This window comes from Littorina saxatilis, linkage group LG3 (genome assembly GCF_037325665.1).
Source record: "Littorina saxatilis isolate snail1 linkage group LG3, US_GU_Lsax_2.0, whole genome shotgun sequence".
In the NCBI taxonomy this organism is placed as follows: Eukaryota; Metazoa; Mollusca; class Gastropoda; order Littorinimorpha; family Littorinidae; genus Littorina; species Littorina saxatilis.
Genome location: NC_090247.1, coordinates 32672055 through 32687809, shown reverse-complemented (window position 1 = coordinate 32687809; position 15755 = coordinate 32672055). Strand labels below are relative to the sequence as shown.

The following is a 15755-nucleotide window of genomic DNA, read 5'->3' as shown; positions in this document are numbered from 1 at the left end:
TTGTGTTTTGTGTTCCATTCAACAAGGTATTGTTGAAATTTCCTGAAACATTCCGACGAAAAAAGACACTGTTTATCACACTGTTCGTGATCACAATGAGTTTGGGACCCCTGGACTCTTAAGACCCTCTAAAACTTACCTGAGGGGGTCTTTGGACCCTCTAAAAATCCAAAATGGGGGTCACGGGACCCTCTAATTAGGAGGTTCGTGGGGAGCCCTCCAGATTCCCTTGGACTGCCAGCGAAACATTTGACTAGCATTATTTTGGATTCGTACTAACCAACTACATGTAATATTAACCCTTACTGGGTTTTTTTTAAACACGTCAAGAAACTGTTCAAATTTTCCCCAAAGCATAAACATCGCTTTTGTTTGTTAAAAAATTCACTGGTGAAAAATAGCAAGCATTTTTTCACAACGATGTGTATGAATCCGAAGAGAAAGTGTTATTGGAGGCTGGAAGCAGGCGTTGGAGGGTGACAGTGACACAGGTTTAAATTTCGTTACAATTATTAAACTCATTTCATTGTTGACATGTTTTCTCATGCCCTTCTTCAACAACCATTTTTTTTTAACACAGACACTTTCCTTCTTCCTTTAGATGTATAGTTGTGGTATAATTGCCTGAATGTTTTTGTAGATCATGTAATAACCTAGCTGTCTGTTGGCGGTTTTCATATTCATCACTAGTTCGTCTATTTTTTCTTCAAAGACACCATTTGTTATGTTGTTTTCATACTGGCGGTTGCAATTTTGATGGTTATGCTAAAGAATTAAACATTGTTTAAAGCAAACTCTTCCTTTCTCTCTTCTAAAAACTCAGAGGCTGCCCCAGATGGTGCCCCCCGCCTATCCGGGACCTGGAGTGCGGCAAGAACGACAACGACGACAACAACAACAACGCCGGACAAAGCCGTCGCCGCAGCAGTACCGCCACCGGCGACAACGACCAGCACAACAAGAACTCAGCAATAACGAACGGGAACATCCCAAGGTTGTCAGCCAACGGTAGAACCATGCACGATCTGGAGCTAGCCAGGGCCAACGGACACTGCAATTCCTTCCCGCGGCGCTCTGCTTTGGATCTGTACAAACGGCCCAGGTTCGCTTGTGATTCTGACACATTTCTGTGTGTATGTTCGGCGGTGTGTCTGTGATTTTGAACGATTTCTGTGTGTATGTTTGGCGGTGTTTCCGTGATTCTGAAATTTTTGTGTGTGTATGTTTGGCGATGTTTCCGTGATTCTGAACCATTTTTGTGTGTATGTTTGGTGGTGTTTCTGAGATTCTGATTCTGTTCCAGGCTGTGTGTATGTTTGGTGGTATTTCTGTTATTCTGATTCTGCTCTGTGTGTATGTTTGGTGGTGTTTCTGTTGTTGTGGTTTTGTTTTGTTGGTATGTTTGATGGTGTTTCTGTGATTCGGATTCTGTTCTGTGGGTATGTTTGGTGGTGTTTCTGTGATTCGGATTCTGTTCTGTGGGTATGTTTGGTGGTGTTTCTGTGATTCTGAACGATTTCTGTGTGTATGTTTGGCGGTGTTTCCGTGATTCTGAAATTTTTGTGTGTGTATGTTTGGCGATGTTTCCGTGATTCTGAACCATTTTTGTGTGTATGTTTGGTGGTGTTTCTGAGATTCTGATTCTGTTCCAGGCTGTGTGTATGTTTGGTGGTGTTTCTGTTATTCTGATTCTGCTCTGTGTGTATGTTTGGTGGTGTTTCTGTTATTGTGGTTTTGTTTTGTGTGGATGTTTGGTGGTGTTTCTGTTGTGGTTCTGTTTTGTTGGTATGTTTGATGGTGTTTCTGTGATTCTGTTCTGTGTGTACCACTGTATGTTTGGTGGTGTTTCTGTGATTCGGATTCTGTTCTGTGGGTATGTTTGGTGGTGTTTCTGTGATTCGGATTCTGTTCTGTGGGTATGTTTGGTGGTGTTTCTGTGATTCGGATTCTGTTCTGTGGGTATGTTTGGTGGTGTTTCTGTGATTGTAAATATGTTCTATCTGTATGTTAGGTCTATTCAACTGTGTCTGTCAATATTTCAATTTGATTTTTTTTTATCTTCGTCGACCTAGTGGGGAGCTGTTTGTAACAAACAACAATTTTTTTCAACAAGACATTTCTGGTCGCTGCTGTGTTTTCAGCGTTACGATAGGTTCTGAAATTTGGAGTCGAGAAAACGTAACGGCTTGTCTTTGACTAGCCAGTATTTAACTTGTCTGGTCAAAATATCAGGCTTTATCTTGTGATAGTCATTCTGTTAATCGTCCTATGGTGTAAAGGTTTGTCATTGCATTTCATCATATTGCATGCAAAGCGTTCTCAATTCAGTCTTCGTCCTCCTATTACCTTTCACTCGTGGCATAATTTACAAGAGATTGATTAAACAAAAAGAGAACAATACAGTATATCCAGGTTTATCCAGGTTTAGTACATTCTTAATCAATATTTCGGCAGCTTGTCGCTCGCCTTCTTCAGGATGCAAAAAAGTAAGGAATCAATTATTAAGTATAAATAATGATTCATTATTCTCTGTCTACCTTCACAGAAGCGTGAATAATAATATTGTTATCACACAATAATGTGTTGACAGGGGATCTCTCCATTCTCTACGCCGCCCGAGCTTCGGAGATCTGGAGAACATCTCGGAGTCCGACGAAGAGAGCAGTTTCCACACGCGCCACAACCACAGCTCCCTCAGCCTCTACGAGCAGGAGCAGATCTTCAAAATGGTGGAGTCCAAGCTGGCTCCTCTCGCCCTCGACGAGGACGAGGACGAGGAAGAAGAAGGGAAAGAGCAGAGGAAGGAGAGAAAGAATAGCAAGGTTGACGAGGATGATGTGTTCCATAAAAATTCTTACCAAAAGGAGGAAGAGGAGGAGGAGGGAGAGGAGGCAACCCGTTCTCCTGTGAAGTTCAGTTTGGGCGGAGTGAGCGTGTCTTCTGACACCGATCTGGAGCACTTGGATCAGAAACACCACCAAACCAAGTTATGATTTTACGAACGTTCTAGAGAAGCCAGTTTATAACAGAACTACGATTAGAGTTCCGGGTGTGATAATTCTTGTGTCAGAGGGCTTAAAGCTGCGTGTTCTGACCCTGATCTGGAACACTGGAATCAGATCATGTTACGATGACAGTGCTGGGCCAGTACGAAAAACTGGATGCCTACCTGCTTTCACGGAAGAAAGATAAATCGTACAAAAAAGAAGCAGTCTTGCGCAAACCGGGTTTTTACATGAGCAAGGTGCGAACTATCATACATTGAACTCAATCTAACCAAGCAGCGACGAGATTGAGAAAATCTGGATGTCTTCTTCTTTTAGGGATAGCTTATCCTCACGGAGAAACGAAAAAAGGATATAGAAGGGACAACTCCATCGAGTTTTGCTGAACCCGTGTGGTACTATGCAGTTGCTCTTTGGGACGCCTTTACTTAGTGTAAAGCGATCAAATGAGCGTAAGTGATCATAACCCAGAAGACATTCTTTCCAAGTTATATTAACAATTGTCTATAATATGAATAAAAATAAACAGATTCCTTTTTTCGCGAAGAAGTGCGTCTTTGGATTGCGACCTGGGACACTATCTGACCATGCTGTTCAAGAGACACTACTGTTTTGTGTGTGTAAAGACGAAGCAGTCCAGTCAGCGTACGGAATGGTTTAGGGCACTCTCTATAGACGGATCCGGATTCTGGAACGGTTTGAAAACTAACTTACTGAATCCTCTTCGCTCCTTGTGGAACATTGAGCCTCAGCAGTTGTCCTCCACTTCCTCCAGTCTCCGACTGTTTTTTGTGTGTGCCTCCTCCCAGGAATAACTATGGTGACCTTCATCTCGTCAAGCCGACTACGCCTCGAGGTTAGCTTCGGGCACCCTCTTTTACCCATTCCTTGTGGATTCCAGTAATTCTCTTTTCTGGTGATATTTGACTGGGGTCTTCAGCAAGGTGGGACGCTATTCTACCAAGGCTTATTGATTATGATTTAATGTAACAGGTATTAACGGGGAATAAGGCTTGCAGAGTCGCCGTTGGAAAAGTGAAGTGTTCAGAGACTTACGTGCACCTCAAAGCAATACGATTTCTGACACGACGGACAGAACACTAGCGTGAGAATGAATGATGATACTGTAAACGATCATCCAGCAACAGGGCTGGGCACTAAGTGTTTGCCTGTTGCATAACATGTCTATTTCACTCGCCGAGAGAGATAAAGGCGGCAAGGAGTTCGTCGCAAATTGTCAGGATCAGGATCAGGATCGATACATTGCAGGAACCTTCTTAGTTTGACGGAGAAACTGCCTGTCGTGTCACAAAAATGCGACAGACACACATGTACGACAAATGTGAATATGCCCATGCCTGTGTGTAGAATCGCTCCACATCCCTTGTGTTGGTCACGGAATAGGCTATTGGCATTGGCTGGGAACGTACCACTCAAAAATGACAGTGGACTTATGTGATCATACTTTGGTAACGTGCCTTATTGGAAAATTTTACAAATGTCAAGAAGGGAGAAAGCTATGTTGCAAAAGATTCAGGTTTTACCGAAGCAACCGCTGCTTTTAATTTGAAAAAACCCCACTAGCCTACCTTCTATGTGTCTGTGTCTCTGCTTATTTTTTGTACAGTCTGACTAGTATTTCATTACTTTGTATAACCCCACGTTTGTCTGTGTTTTACTTTGGACAGATATAAAACAATCTTCATTCACAGAAAGCAGAGGTGTACTTGTATGACACACAAAACAGTATTTTCTTGATTTTTTTCATCATGTTTGAACTTTGAATAAAAGCTAACCTTACCGGATTTGGTGATCATTTTCAGATTATGTTATGCCTATGCAAAGGTCAACATTGGTTTATTTGCCATTATTTTTCACACCTCTTAATTGAAAGATGAATGAATAAGTTCGTTTTATTTTGCTTTTGCTTGGCAAAGGCTGATGTATTGGCAGACAGTCAATTGTGTAGACATTTATGGAACACTTGCTCATTGTCAATTTTAAGGTACATTCTTTCTCGCGTAAACGATCATATGTACCACAACGGGCCTGTCAAGGCTTTCACGTGGATTAAAAGCATTATCAAAGGCTCATTCTTCTCGTGTAAGCTGTTCGGCTCACCGATTCAGATCTCGCTAGGCTATTGCATCGGATAAGACCATTCCTCCACTTGGTCAACCACCAAAAACCAACACCCTGACTGCTTGCCGTGGTGAGCTAGAATGTTTTCAATGAATCAAAATCTCAAAATGTCACACGTGGCTTTTACGAAATTAATTCATCAAAAATGCCCCACTGGCAACCAGGCTGTTCATTTCTGGTATGTATGTGACCAAGTAGAGGGATGTTCATGCCCCGTGTAGCCTATAACACTGGCCAGATGTGAGATGGTCAGCCAGTTTTCGTACGAGAGTACGAGTGCGCCTTTAATTTCACTTGAACATACACCCAAATAAACAAATGATGGTAAAAGCTATACCACGTGGGAATGGATTTATACGCCATATTGTGTTACATGTACAGTTAAACGACTTTCATGACTGTGACTCTCGATTTAGATTTGTGTGTCTTTCTTTCTTTTCTTATCTTAATTGGTTCTGCGATGAGGGCATTGTACAGCACATAAAAGGCCTAAAAGAAAATAGGTGTGGATACGGTAACCCGACCTACCCTATTTTTAGAGGCTGACCCTATAACTTTTTATTACATTTGTCAAAAAAACGAATGCAGAAAACGCAATGAAAGCGAAAGCGCTCGAGTCGTACACCTATTTCCCTGTCAAGTAGGTTTAATTTGTACACATTAGAAAAAAAGTTTTAAAAAAAAGTGATTGCCTACCTTCCTACCCTATTTTTTTGGGCTATGTTACCTTAACCACACCTTTTTTGTGTGCCTAATATAAAGCCCATTCTCACCAACAAGGTGCAATAGACTAATTCCGGAAATAACTCTGTCGGGTTTGAATGGGTTGTGAAAGAGTGAATGCCCTTGCTTTTAGTGAGAGAAACAAGCCACAGGCCAGTCACAAGCGAGGAGTGTGTCTGAAACACGCGGACAAGGAACGTGTTGTTTGTTTGTCTCACTTAAAGCAAGGGCATTAACTCTTTTACAAACCCACAGGTGTAATATGCAGGTAAGGGAATGAATTACCTTTCTGGCAATATACTTGCTTTTATAATGTAATATAACTGGCCGCATCACAAAGATCTACAGCTAAATGTATCTGTGTACTTTTTTTTATGACGGGTAGTGTAGTAATTTACTGTCCGAAGTCGCCGCATACCTATGTCATAATGACAGTTTAGAATTATTGAACAGCATTCGTGTTTAAAAAAAACCATGAGGCGGCACCTCATTGCTGAGAATGGGTGATTAATAGACGAAGCGAGGATGCTTTCATAGACTTCTGGCTGATTTATTTTGCTGTGTTGCAAAAGGACTTCCCTGTATGTGTGATCGCTTTGTTTTTACGGCGGTATTGCAGGTTCCGCTTTTTTCAATGCACAAAATATCACGAAGCGGGGCACGTTTCCCTGCGGGACTTACCGTGCTGACAAAACTTGCTAGCCTGGTTGGTGTATAGTGAATGCAGTTTCAAATATGTAATTTAAACTCATTGGACACAATTGAAAATGTTTATTTTTATACTCTTTGTTGCATGTAATGACTGTGTGGAGATACTTCTTAGGCTGTAATGAATTTGTCCTGTGGGAATGAAGTAATCTACCTTTAATGTGTGCATGAGTGAGTAAACTGGATTGTGAGGGAAGGGAAACAAAATCCCAGCCCAACCCTGAAATTTAGAGAGAAACTGAGCCATCGGGGATCCTTCAGTTATTTCCCTTTAACGCTAGTATGCTAGGCTGGGATGCACGAAGGCATCTATACACAAAACTGATTCCCATCTAACTTGTTGAGAACAAGCCGCAGAGTCAGATTGGTTGAAATCACAACAAATCTCATGGTAAGCCAATCTGACCTCGACTCACACCCAGTTAGGTGAACCCTGTTGTGGCTTCGCGCACCCCAGCCCAGAAGTTGACGCTGTCTAAAGCCCTGTCCAGACTTGGACGCCGTTTTACGCTCTATGCGCCGCAGGCCGTTTTGTGCGTCGCGCGGGATTTGCCGAGTGGCCACACATCGACGATTTTTTTCACAACGCGGTATCAGTGGAGCGGGTCACCTGACAAGAAGGTTCGGTTGCATTCGACTGACGTCATCGCTCTGGTTTGCTCTGATTGGTCCCATTTCCGTCGTTCTATGTCTGTGTCATAGAAATTAGAACACGCGCTATTCTTCTGCAAATAACGCTTCGCGATCATAGCACGCTGCGGTGCGCCCAACGGGGCCGTTTTGAGCATAAGTCAAATGTGGACAGGGTCGGCCGGGAGTGTCTGGACAGGCCTTTAGGGATGTGTAGTGTGGTACAGTGAACATATGTGAGCGATCTAGCCTAGACTACAGGATTAACCCCCTCACTTTCAAATGAAGTCGGTATCACTATGGGAAAAGTTAGTTTCCACACCGAGTGTACACAAAACTTTACATGTTCGTTCGAATTTGACTGAGCAAGTTTAGGATCCCTGATGGCTTAGCTGTCTCTTTGGTTCAATGTGAGAGCTCTCCCATCCGTTGAACTCCATAGTTTCTGTGATATGTATCCGGTAATTCGTTTATGCAAAATGTGTTATACTTTTTATCCAAGGTGACGATCGATGTCAGTGTTCAATAAACATTATTTCACTTCCAATAAAGCCGCATTATGTATGTCCAAGCAATGTGTGCTTTGGTGGTATCGATTTTTGGACAATTTCGTTCATGTATTTTGTCTCCGTGTCTGGCAGTCTTGGTCTATAAAGCACTCTCTGTATAACCGTCTGAGGGCTAATGTAAGAGAGAAAGAGAGATTGAGAGAGAGAGAGAGAGAGAGAGAGAGAGAGAGAGAGAGAGAGAGAGAGAGAGAGAGAGAGAGAGAGAGGCCGAAACACACTAACACGTACATACACACACACACACACGTATGTATATATATATATATATCTATATCTATATATACACAGACACACACACGCGCGCGCGCGCACACACACACACACACACACACAAACACACACACACACACACACACACACACACACACACACACACACATTTTTGTTTGGTGCTCTGGAAATCCAGATCAAAATAAAGTTGGCCAAAAAATTATTGCAACAAATTTCAAACCCAAATTAAAGCATTAATTCCTGTGTCATTTAATTAAACTGTTAGCTTCAGGATCACCTTTTGGATTACATATTTCTTTTACAGGGATCACGTGACCGCCGCTCAAGTAAGGCCGGGGTACCCTCAAAATCGACCAGACAAAAACGGAAGAGCCGAATGAAAAATTGACCAAAAATCACAATAGGCAAATCTTTGCAACTTTGACATACGAGAAGAAATTCAAATCAATTATCTACCCTGAACAGATTGTTTTGCTTTGCTACCTTGCGTATTTCGCGTGCTATTCTATTCCTACTGATGCAGGTATTGATCGCAAGAGCGGTCAAAAACGGAACGTTTTACGTCAATTTTTATGGGTATCATGTCAAAAAGCGCTACATTTTAGCAATGACTTGGTGGATTTCTTTGAAACATTTTTACCAACATACTAGAGATACTTCGTGCGAAAGTTTGGATCGTTACGGTTGTTTATCCAGATTCCCCCCGCGGGTTAGGGGGAAGAATTTACCCGATGCTCCCCAGCATGTCGTAAGAGGCGACTGACGGATTCTGTTTCTCCTTTTACCCTTGTTAAGTGTTTCTTGTATAGAATATAGTCAATTTTTGTAAAGATTTTTATTCAAGCAGTATGTAAGAAATGTTAAGTCCTTTGTACTGGAAACTTGCATTCTCCCAGTAAGGTAATATATTGTACTACGTTGCAAGCCCCTGGAGCAAATTTTTGATTAGTGCTTTTGTGAACAAGAAACAATTGACAAGTGGCTCTTTCCCATCTTCCCCCTTTCCCCGTCGCGATATAACACTTCGTTTTAATACAGTTTTAATGAAATGACACGGGGATTAATGCTTTAATTTGGGTTTGAAATTTGTTGCAATAGTTTTTTGGCCAAGTTTAGTTTTTAATGCATGGACAACAAAAATAAATATTAGAAAAGAAGAGTAGTCAACAGTATTTATTGAGAAAAAAGTTAATAAACAGAAAACAAATATGAATGCATGTTTACATTCGTTTCCGATTTTGTGAGCAAGGTACACTTAGAACAAGTCTTTGTAAGTTATCTCATCGCTATTTTAGTCTAGGGCTCTACCTTACATTCATACAATTATATATCAGAGCACGTATATACTCAATTCTGCAAGAGTGATATCTCAGTTTAAACTTCCGGCATGTGTGTTTGTTTTAACATGATAATTAGAGTTGAAACAGTACACAAAACATCCCTGAAACATACTAAACAAAATAGTATAACTGGTGGACAGGGCAAATGACCAAGATCTCGTTCTCTCTCTACCAAGCACAGACTGACACACACACACACACACACACACACACACACACACACACACGCGCACGCACGCACGCACGCACCCCCCCACATACACTCACACACACACACAGTCACACACACACACACACACACACACACACACACACATACACACACGTTTATAGAAGCACAGCTTCAATCTAATATACCCGAAATGAAACATGCTACGGGTAAGACTAAAAATACAATCCTTTAAACAGATTGAGTCGATACTCTTTGTCATTCCGTACTTGATGTACAGTACCCGGTAAAAGAAACGCAACTCATTCGCACCCACTGTTGCAAGTGATTTTTCGTCATTTTCAAATTGTCGTAAACTATGAACCAGATAAGGTAGACTACATCAAAAAGGAAGACAGATTCGTGGAGGATATTTTACTGGCTGTACGATTAGTGCATGTTATTACATCGTTTGCTTTTTAAAGTTTTTTTTTAACCTTTTCATAAACGGTGTTATACAGGGTAGGGGTCAAGCGAGTCGTACTTGCAGGCGAACGTCTCACTTCGACACGCTACAAAATTCGTAAAAATGCATATTTTTTTAACCAGGTTAAGACAGTTGTGGAGGAAATTCATCTCTCAACACGATCATGTTATTTGAATAATTCGCCAAAGCGTATCATAATTAGAAAAATGAACATAAATCACTTAGACGGTGTTAAAAAGGGTTGTTTAAGAAAAGCTCATTCTAATCGTACAGCCAGTAAAATATCCTCCACGAATCTGTCTTCCTTTTTGATGTACCTTATCGGGTTCATATATAGCTATTATGATGGACACGTGGGGGAATTCGGGGGCTGTGATTGGATGGTCTCTTCCGATCATCAAAGCATAATGCTACGGAAGTCGGCCATTTTTGCCAATATCCAAAAGCATATTGGCAATTACAAAGACGCATGGTTCCGGTTTACCCATCTGTACCACACGATGTTTCACTGAGTCGACAACAGCATACACTGACAACTTGAAATTCTTCTCGGGAATGTTTTTTTGGCTTTACAAATGTCGATTGCATACCCTTTTCTGCTAACTTCCCGATGAAACAGGACTAAACCAATTATTTTCTGTCCCTAAACACCACAAAATGCCCAAAGTCGAAAGATGTAGGACAAACAGGGGAGTAAAACGGAACAGCCGTTTTCGTGTGCCAGTTGCCGACTGACACAAACTTTCGCATTCGCCGGGTTTTCTTATCTCGTAACTCCACACTAAATACCCCACTTCCCCTCTGAAGTATTGATGTACAACCCATGGCACTAATATTCTTGTAGTCGTTAAAAACTGAGGTTGAAAAAATCGCTTCATGACGAGACAAGCATAAATGCCATTCACCCAAACTGAAAACTTCGCTGCCGTCTGCTCGTGTTGTACGGATTAGCTGTTCTCTTCTCCTCCCCCGTGTTGCATCCTAGTTCTTCAGTTGTTTCTAGTTTTCCGTTGATGTTGTGTTTTGGTCTTATTCATAAGTAGTCTTGTTCAAAATTAAAAAAAACTCAAACTTCTTTTTGTTGTATACGAATGAACTAATAAAAAGCTGTTTAACAGCTGTGTTGTCAAATCGATTTTTTTCCAAAGTCAGTGTGGCGCCTGCGCAAAACTAATGCGCATAAGAAACGGCGTCTGCTATCAAAACCTGAGATCAACGCATCGACACAAAAACTGTCATTTTGTAAGTTTGGAACAACAAATCAAGGTCAGAACAGCTATATAATCGCTATTGTATTTTCAGCGTAGCAATATGGTCCGATATTTAGACTCGAACAAGTATAATGGGACTCAGTCGTCTTCGACTCGTCGGCATTATACTTGTCTCGTCTAAATATCGGACCCTATTGCTACGCTGAAAACACAATAGCTGTTAATGTTACGACAATTTGAAAGTGACGAAAAATCACCTGCAACAGTGGGCGCGAATGAGTTGCGTTTCTTTTGCCGGGTACTGTACTTCGGAATACTGTGACGAATGCCTGTAGCGACCAAAGAAAAATAAAGGGTTGTCTCAGCAAAACTTATCAACATCATGTGTACAAAATCGTTCATATCAAATACATTCAAAAAGTATGTTCCCAGAACAAATACACTCGTAACGTGAAAATAAGTGTTGCAAAAAGAATGCATCTTTCAATATCAATACTGGCCTGTACAATGTTACTGTGAACAGTGATGCTTAGGTAAGTAATACAACAAAAGAAACCACCACCATATTGGCACTCGGATGTTGTCAAAAATCTATGCCTGTGTGTGTGTGTGTGTGTGTGTGTGTGTGTGTGTGTGTGTGTGTGTGTGTGTGTGTGTGTGTGCGCGTGTGTGCGTGTGTGTTACTGCTACCATGAGCTGATACAATGTAAGGGGGCGGGGTGCTTAAATACAGACGCGACACATTTATAACTGTCTACACATTATTTACACTGAGATCATTAATAAGACGAGTACAACAAAATAACCTAAATACTGTCATGGATCAGTGAGGTAGGGGAAGCTCTGCAGCCTCCTTCTCGTCCAACCTAACTCTTTGTTTGGCCACCGAGCTTATTTGAGATAAGGAAACGGGAGGTACACGCAAGTTAAATGCAAAAAGCCCTGATACAAGGCCGCAATGCCCATGTGTTGAGAATAGCCAACTGAAAGGCAAAACCCAGCTAACTCTTTATTTAAGAAAAGGAAACTGGAGTAATGCAAAAACGAAGGTTGCAAAGCCAAGATATATCTGAACAGCTCAAAGCCTATATGAGTTGAGAACTGCCAAGTAAAATGCTTAACATAGCATCAGAAGCTGAATTCAAGAAGGATGCGTTCAGTCATCGCACTTCAGACTCCCAAATATCAGTAGGCTGTGACTTGGAACCCGGAGGGGAAAAAGAAGAGAGGAAGGCCCAGAAAGAGCTGAAGTACGCGAAACAATGAGGTAGAGCTGTAGATACGGTGGAACCCCCCTTTTAAGACCTCCAAACATCTGAGAAATTCAGGTCTTAAAAAGGAGGGAGTTTTAAAATGGGGGTAAATTTACAAAGGTTCTTAACTGTCTGAGAAAATCTGAAAAAGTCATAAAAGAGGGGTTGCAGTGTACAGAGAAGCAGCTGGACTGATCTCTAAAAGAGGGGTTGCAGTGTACAGAGAAGCAGCTGGACTGATCTCTAAAAGAGGGGTTGCAGTATACAGAGAAGCAGCTGGGCTGATCTCTAAAAGAGGGGTTGCAGTGTACAGAGAAGCAGCTGGGCTGATCTCTAAAAGAGGGGTTGCAGTGTACAGAGAAGCTGCTGGGCTGATCTCTAAAAGAGGGGTTGCAGTGTACAGAGAAGCAGCTGGACTGATCTCTAAAAGAGGGGTTGCAGTGTACAGAGAAGCAGCTGGGCTGATCTCTAAAAGAGGGGTTGCAGTGTACAGAGAAGCAGCTGGACTGATCTCTAAAAGAGGGGTTGCAGTGTACAGAGAAGCAGCTGGGCTGATCTCTAAAAGAGGGGTTGCAGTGTACAGAGAAGCAGCTGGGCTGATCTCTAAAAGAGGGGTTGCAGTGTACAGAGAAGCAGCTGGGCTGATCTCTAAAAGAGGGGTTGCAGTGTACAGAGAAGCAGCTGGGCTGATCTCTAAAAGAGGGGTTGCAGTGTACAGAGAAGCAGCTGGGCTGATCTCTAAAAGAGGGGTTGCAGTGTACAGAGAAGCAGCTGGGCTGATCTCTAAAAGAGGGGTTGCAGTGTACAGAGAAGCAGCTGGGCTGATCTCTAAAAGAGGGGTTGCAGTGTACAGAGAAGCAGCTGGGCTGATCTCTAAAAGAGGGGTTGCAGTGTACAGAGAAGCAGCTGGGCTGATCTCTAAAAGAGGGGTTGCAGTGTACAGAGAAGCAGCTGGACTGATCTCTAAAAGAGGGGTTGCAGTGTACAGAGAAGCAGCTGGGCTGATCTCTAAAAGAGGGGTTGCAGTGTACAGAGAAGCAGCTGGACTGATCTCTAAAAGAGGGGTTGCAGTGTACAGAGAAGCAGCTGGGCTGATCTAGAAAAGACAACCCAGAGTCAAATGGAAAATAGATATCGATGGCCTATGCTTTCTATGGGGCAACGGGCATACGTACATACGTATTTAAAGATGGTTTAAGTTTTTACCCCATGGACAATGCGTTTACATTGTTGATTGAAAAAAAGAAACAGGAAATGTCTTAAGTCACTGGTTTGAGAAGTTAGCCTCGAAAAGTGAGAGTATAGTTTACTGCATACAATGTTAAATCCGTCGAGAATGTCTTCCTTGCAGCATGAGTACTTTAAGAGTCAGCAGTGGGGACTTACAAAGAAAAATATTACTATGGTAAAGTATTATGCTTATGCATTGACCAGAGTGTAGTAAATCAATCATGTTTCTTTTCTTTGTTTCGTTTCCTTCTCTGCCTCCGTGATGTTCTCCTTTTGGAATTCCTCCTGTTCTTACCTCTCTCCTTCCTCTGTAGATGCCGTCTTCTTCGATTTCTCTCCCTCCTTTTTTCTCTATGGGTCAACTTGCCTCGCCTGGGCGAAGTCCTTTCTTGGATTTCGGCGTTGTTGGAAGGTCTTCCGAGGCGTCCGGAAATTCCCGAAGACGTTGCCGAAGATATTTGACGCCCACCGGCAGCTGCTGAAGACGGTCGACGTCCCCCGGACTGCGCCAAAATTCGTCTCGGTGGCTTGGCTGTAGTTTGTGATTTGTCTGGCCGGTTGTTTGAAGATCCGGAGCCGGAAGTAGAACAGGCTGTGATATCACAAAACTGCCACTCGTGAGTTTTCTTGGTCGTGTAACACCAAGGACGACTGCGGCGATGTTCCTTGGGATTTCTGCAGTGGTTGTGGTTACCGAGCCCATCTTTGTCTTCTTCCTTGTTGTCGTTGTTGTTGCTGGTGGGTTCGGTGAGGTTGTGTTGGTGGGGGTACTGTTCGGTCCACTTTTGGCACGTGTAGCCGTCCATAGTGTGGTCCAGTTTGCCGCGGTAGTCTCGGCCATCCTTGTAGCGCAGCTTCAGGCATTTTCCTGCACGAAAACACAGGTATAATAATTATCAAGTTAACATACAAGTCTTCATTTATGACATTTAGTCAAAGACTGTTTGTGAGAAAAAACAAAGCTGCAAGGAAAAAGTAGTAACGACTTTGAATATGATCTTTGACCACTAGATGCCGTAGTGAAAGGCATGCACTCGCAACTATATTCCTACAAGGAAAGTGTATCTTAAAGGTATAGTGTTGAAGTTGAGATTTTAGAGAAGTTTTCTGGTGAATTTAATCTTAAAGAGTTAAAGGAAAATTCAATGTGCTGTAATTTAGATAAACTTGCAATATTTTTTTTATCGAAAATGCTCCGTAACTATACTAATTTATTACATGAATTTTGATCGGCACACGGTTCTCTCAGACAGTTCTTCTGTGTTAAAAGTCCCGACTTCCGTTCGCTGTCATATTTTATTTAGTGCTGCATGGTGGGAACGATTTTTTCTGAAGAGATGAAAGCCGTAGGATTCAGGAATTCAGTTCGGTAATCTGACGAGCGCGTACTCATTCCATTCTGAAAGGAGCTGAAAAGCATAATACCGCGAAAACAAATACATTGTTTTTCGGAGAATATACACCATCTCAAAAGACTACCGTAAACAGCTTTTGAATTTGAATAACTGTACGTTCAAACACTGATTCTAAGACATTCCTTGTGTGTGGTGTCATTTATTCGGCCCATAACGTGACATTCAAACTTTGTAGCGCTTGGGAAATTTTAAATCTGTACTCTCACTCTAGCAATAGCGTCTTAAATTATTCACCGCTCTGATTGGCAACAAGTAGGACAAAAAGAAAAACGCGCGTGGAAAATTCACAGTCTCCAAGTATTAACCAAGCACAACCGTCTCGAAACTGAATAACCGAGCGTTCATTCACACATTTATTTTTAAGGCATTTCTAGCGTGTGTCGACATAATTACAACCACAACCCGACCTGTGTAGCTTATGTGTTGATTTGAGACTTGTTATGGCCACGATTATCCCTTTAAATACACGGACCTGAATTCGTTAGAAAATCTGCCTCAGCACACGATAATACATGGACGCAGGAAATTTGATCACAGATTTGTCATTCAACAGTTACTCACTCCAGGGTCCGATCAGCCGGAAGGAGGACGGACATTCGTTTACAGAAAGAACAAAAAAAGCACTACCAGTGATACACACAAACCAAAACCAGCCAAAATAAC

General features: G+C 42.1%; 2 protein-coding genes across 2 annotated transcripts in view; one reads left to right on the top strand and one right to left on the bottom strand.

The window, feature by feature from the left end:
• The window catches only part of LOC138962179 (uncharacterized), a 62095-nt gene extending 54312 nt beyond the window's left edge, over window positions 1-7783 (top strand). The window contains exons 8-9 of the mRNA XM_070333904.1: window positions 824-1102; window positions 2591-7783. Coding sequence (XP_070190005.1) covers window positions 824-1102; window positions 2591-2993 — 682 coding nt within the window. The 3' untranslated portion in view covers window positions 2994-7783. The remainder of the gene's footprint in view (window positions 1-823; window positions 1103-2590) is intronic.
• A 5168-nt stretch (window positions 7784-12951) lies between these two features.
• The window catches only part of LOC138960917 (uncharacterized), a 34858-nt gene continuing 32054 nt past the window's right edge, over window positions 12952-15755 (bottom strand). Inside the window, exon 10 of the mRNA XM_070332551.1 lies at window positions 12952-14545. Within this exon, the coding sequence (XP_070188652.1) occupies window positions 13893-14545 (653 nt within the window). The 3' untranslated portion in view covers window positions 12952-13892. The remainder of the gene's footprint in view (window positions 14546-15755) is intronic.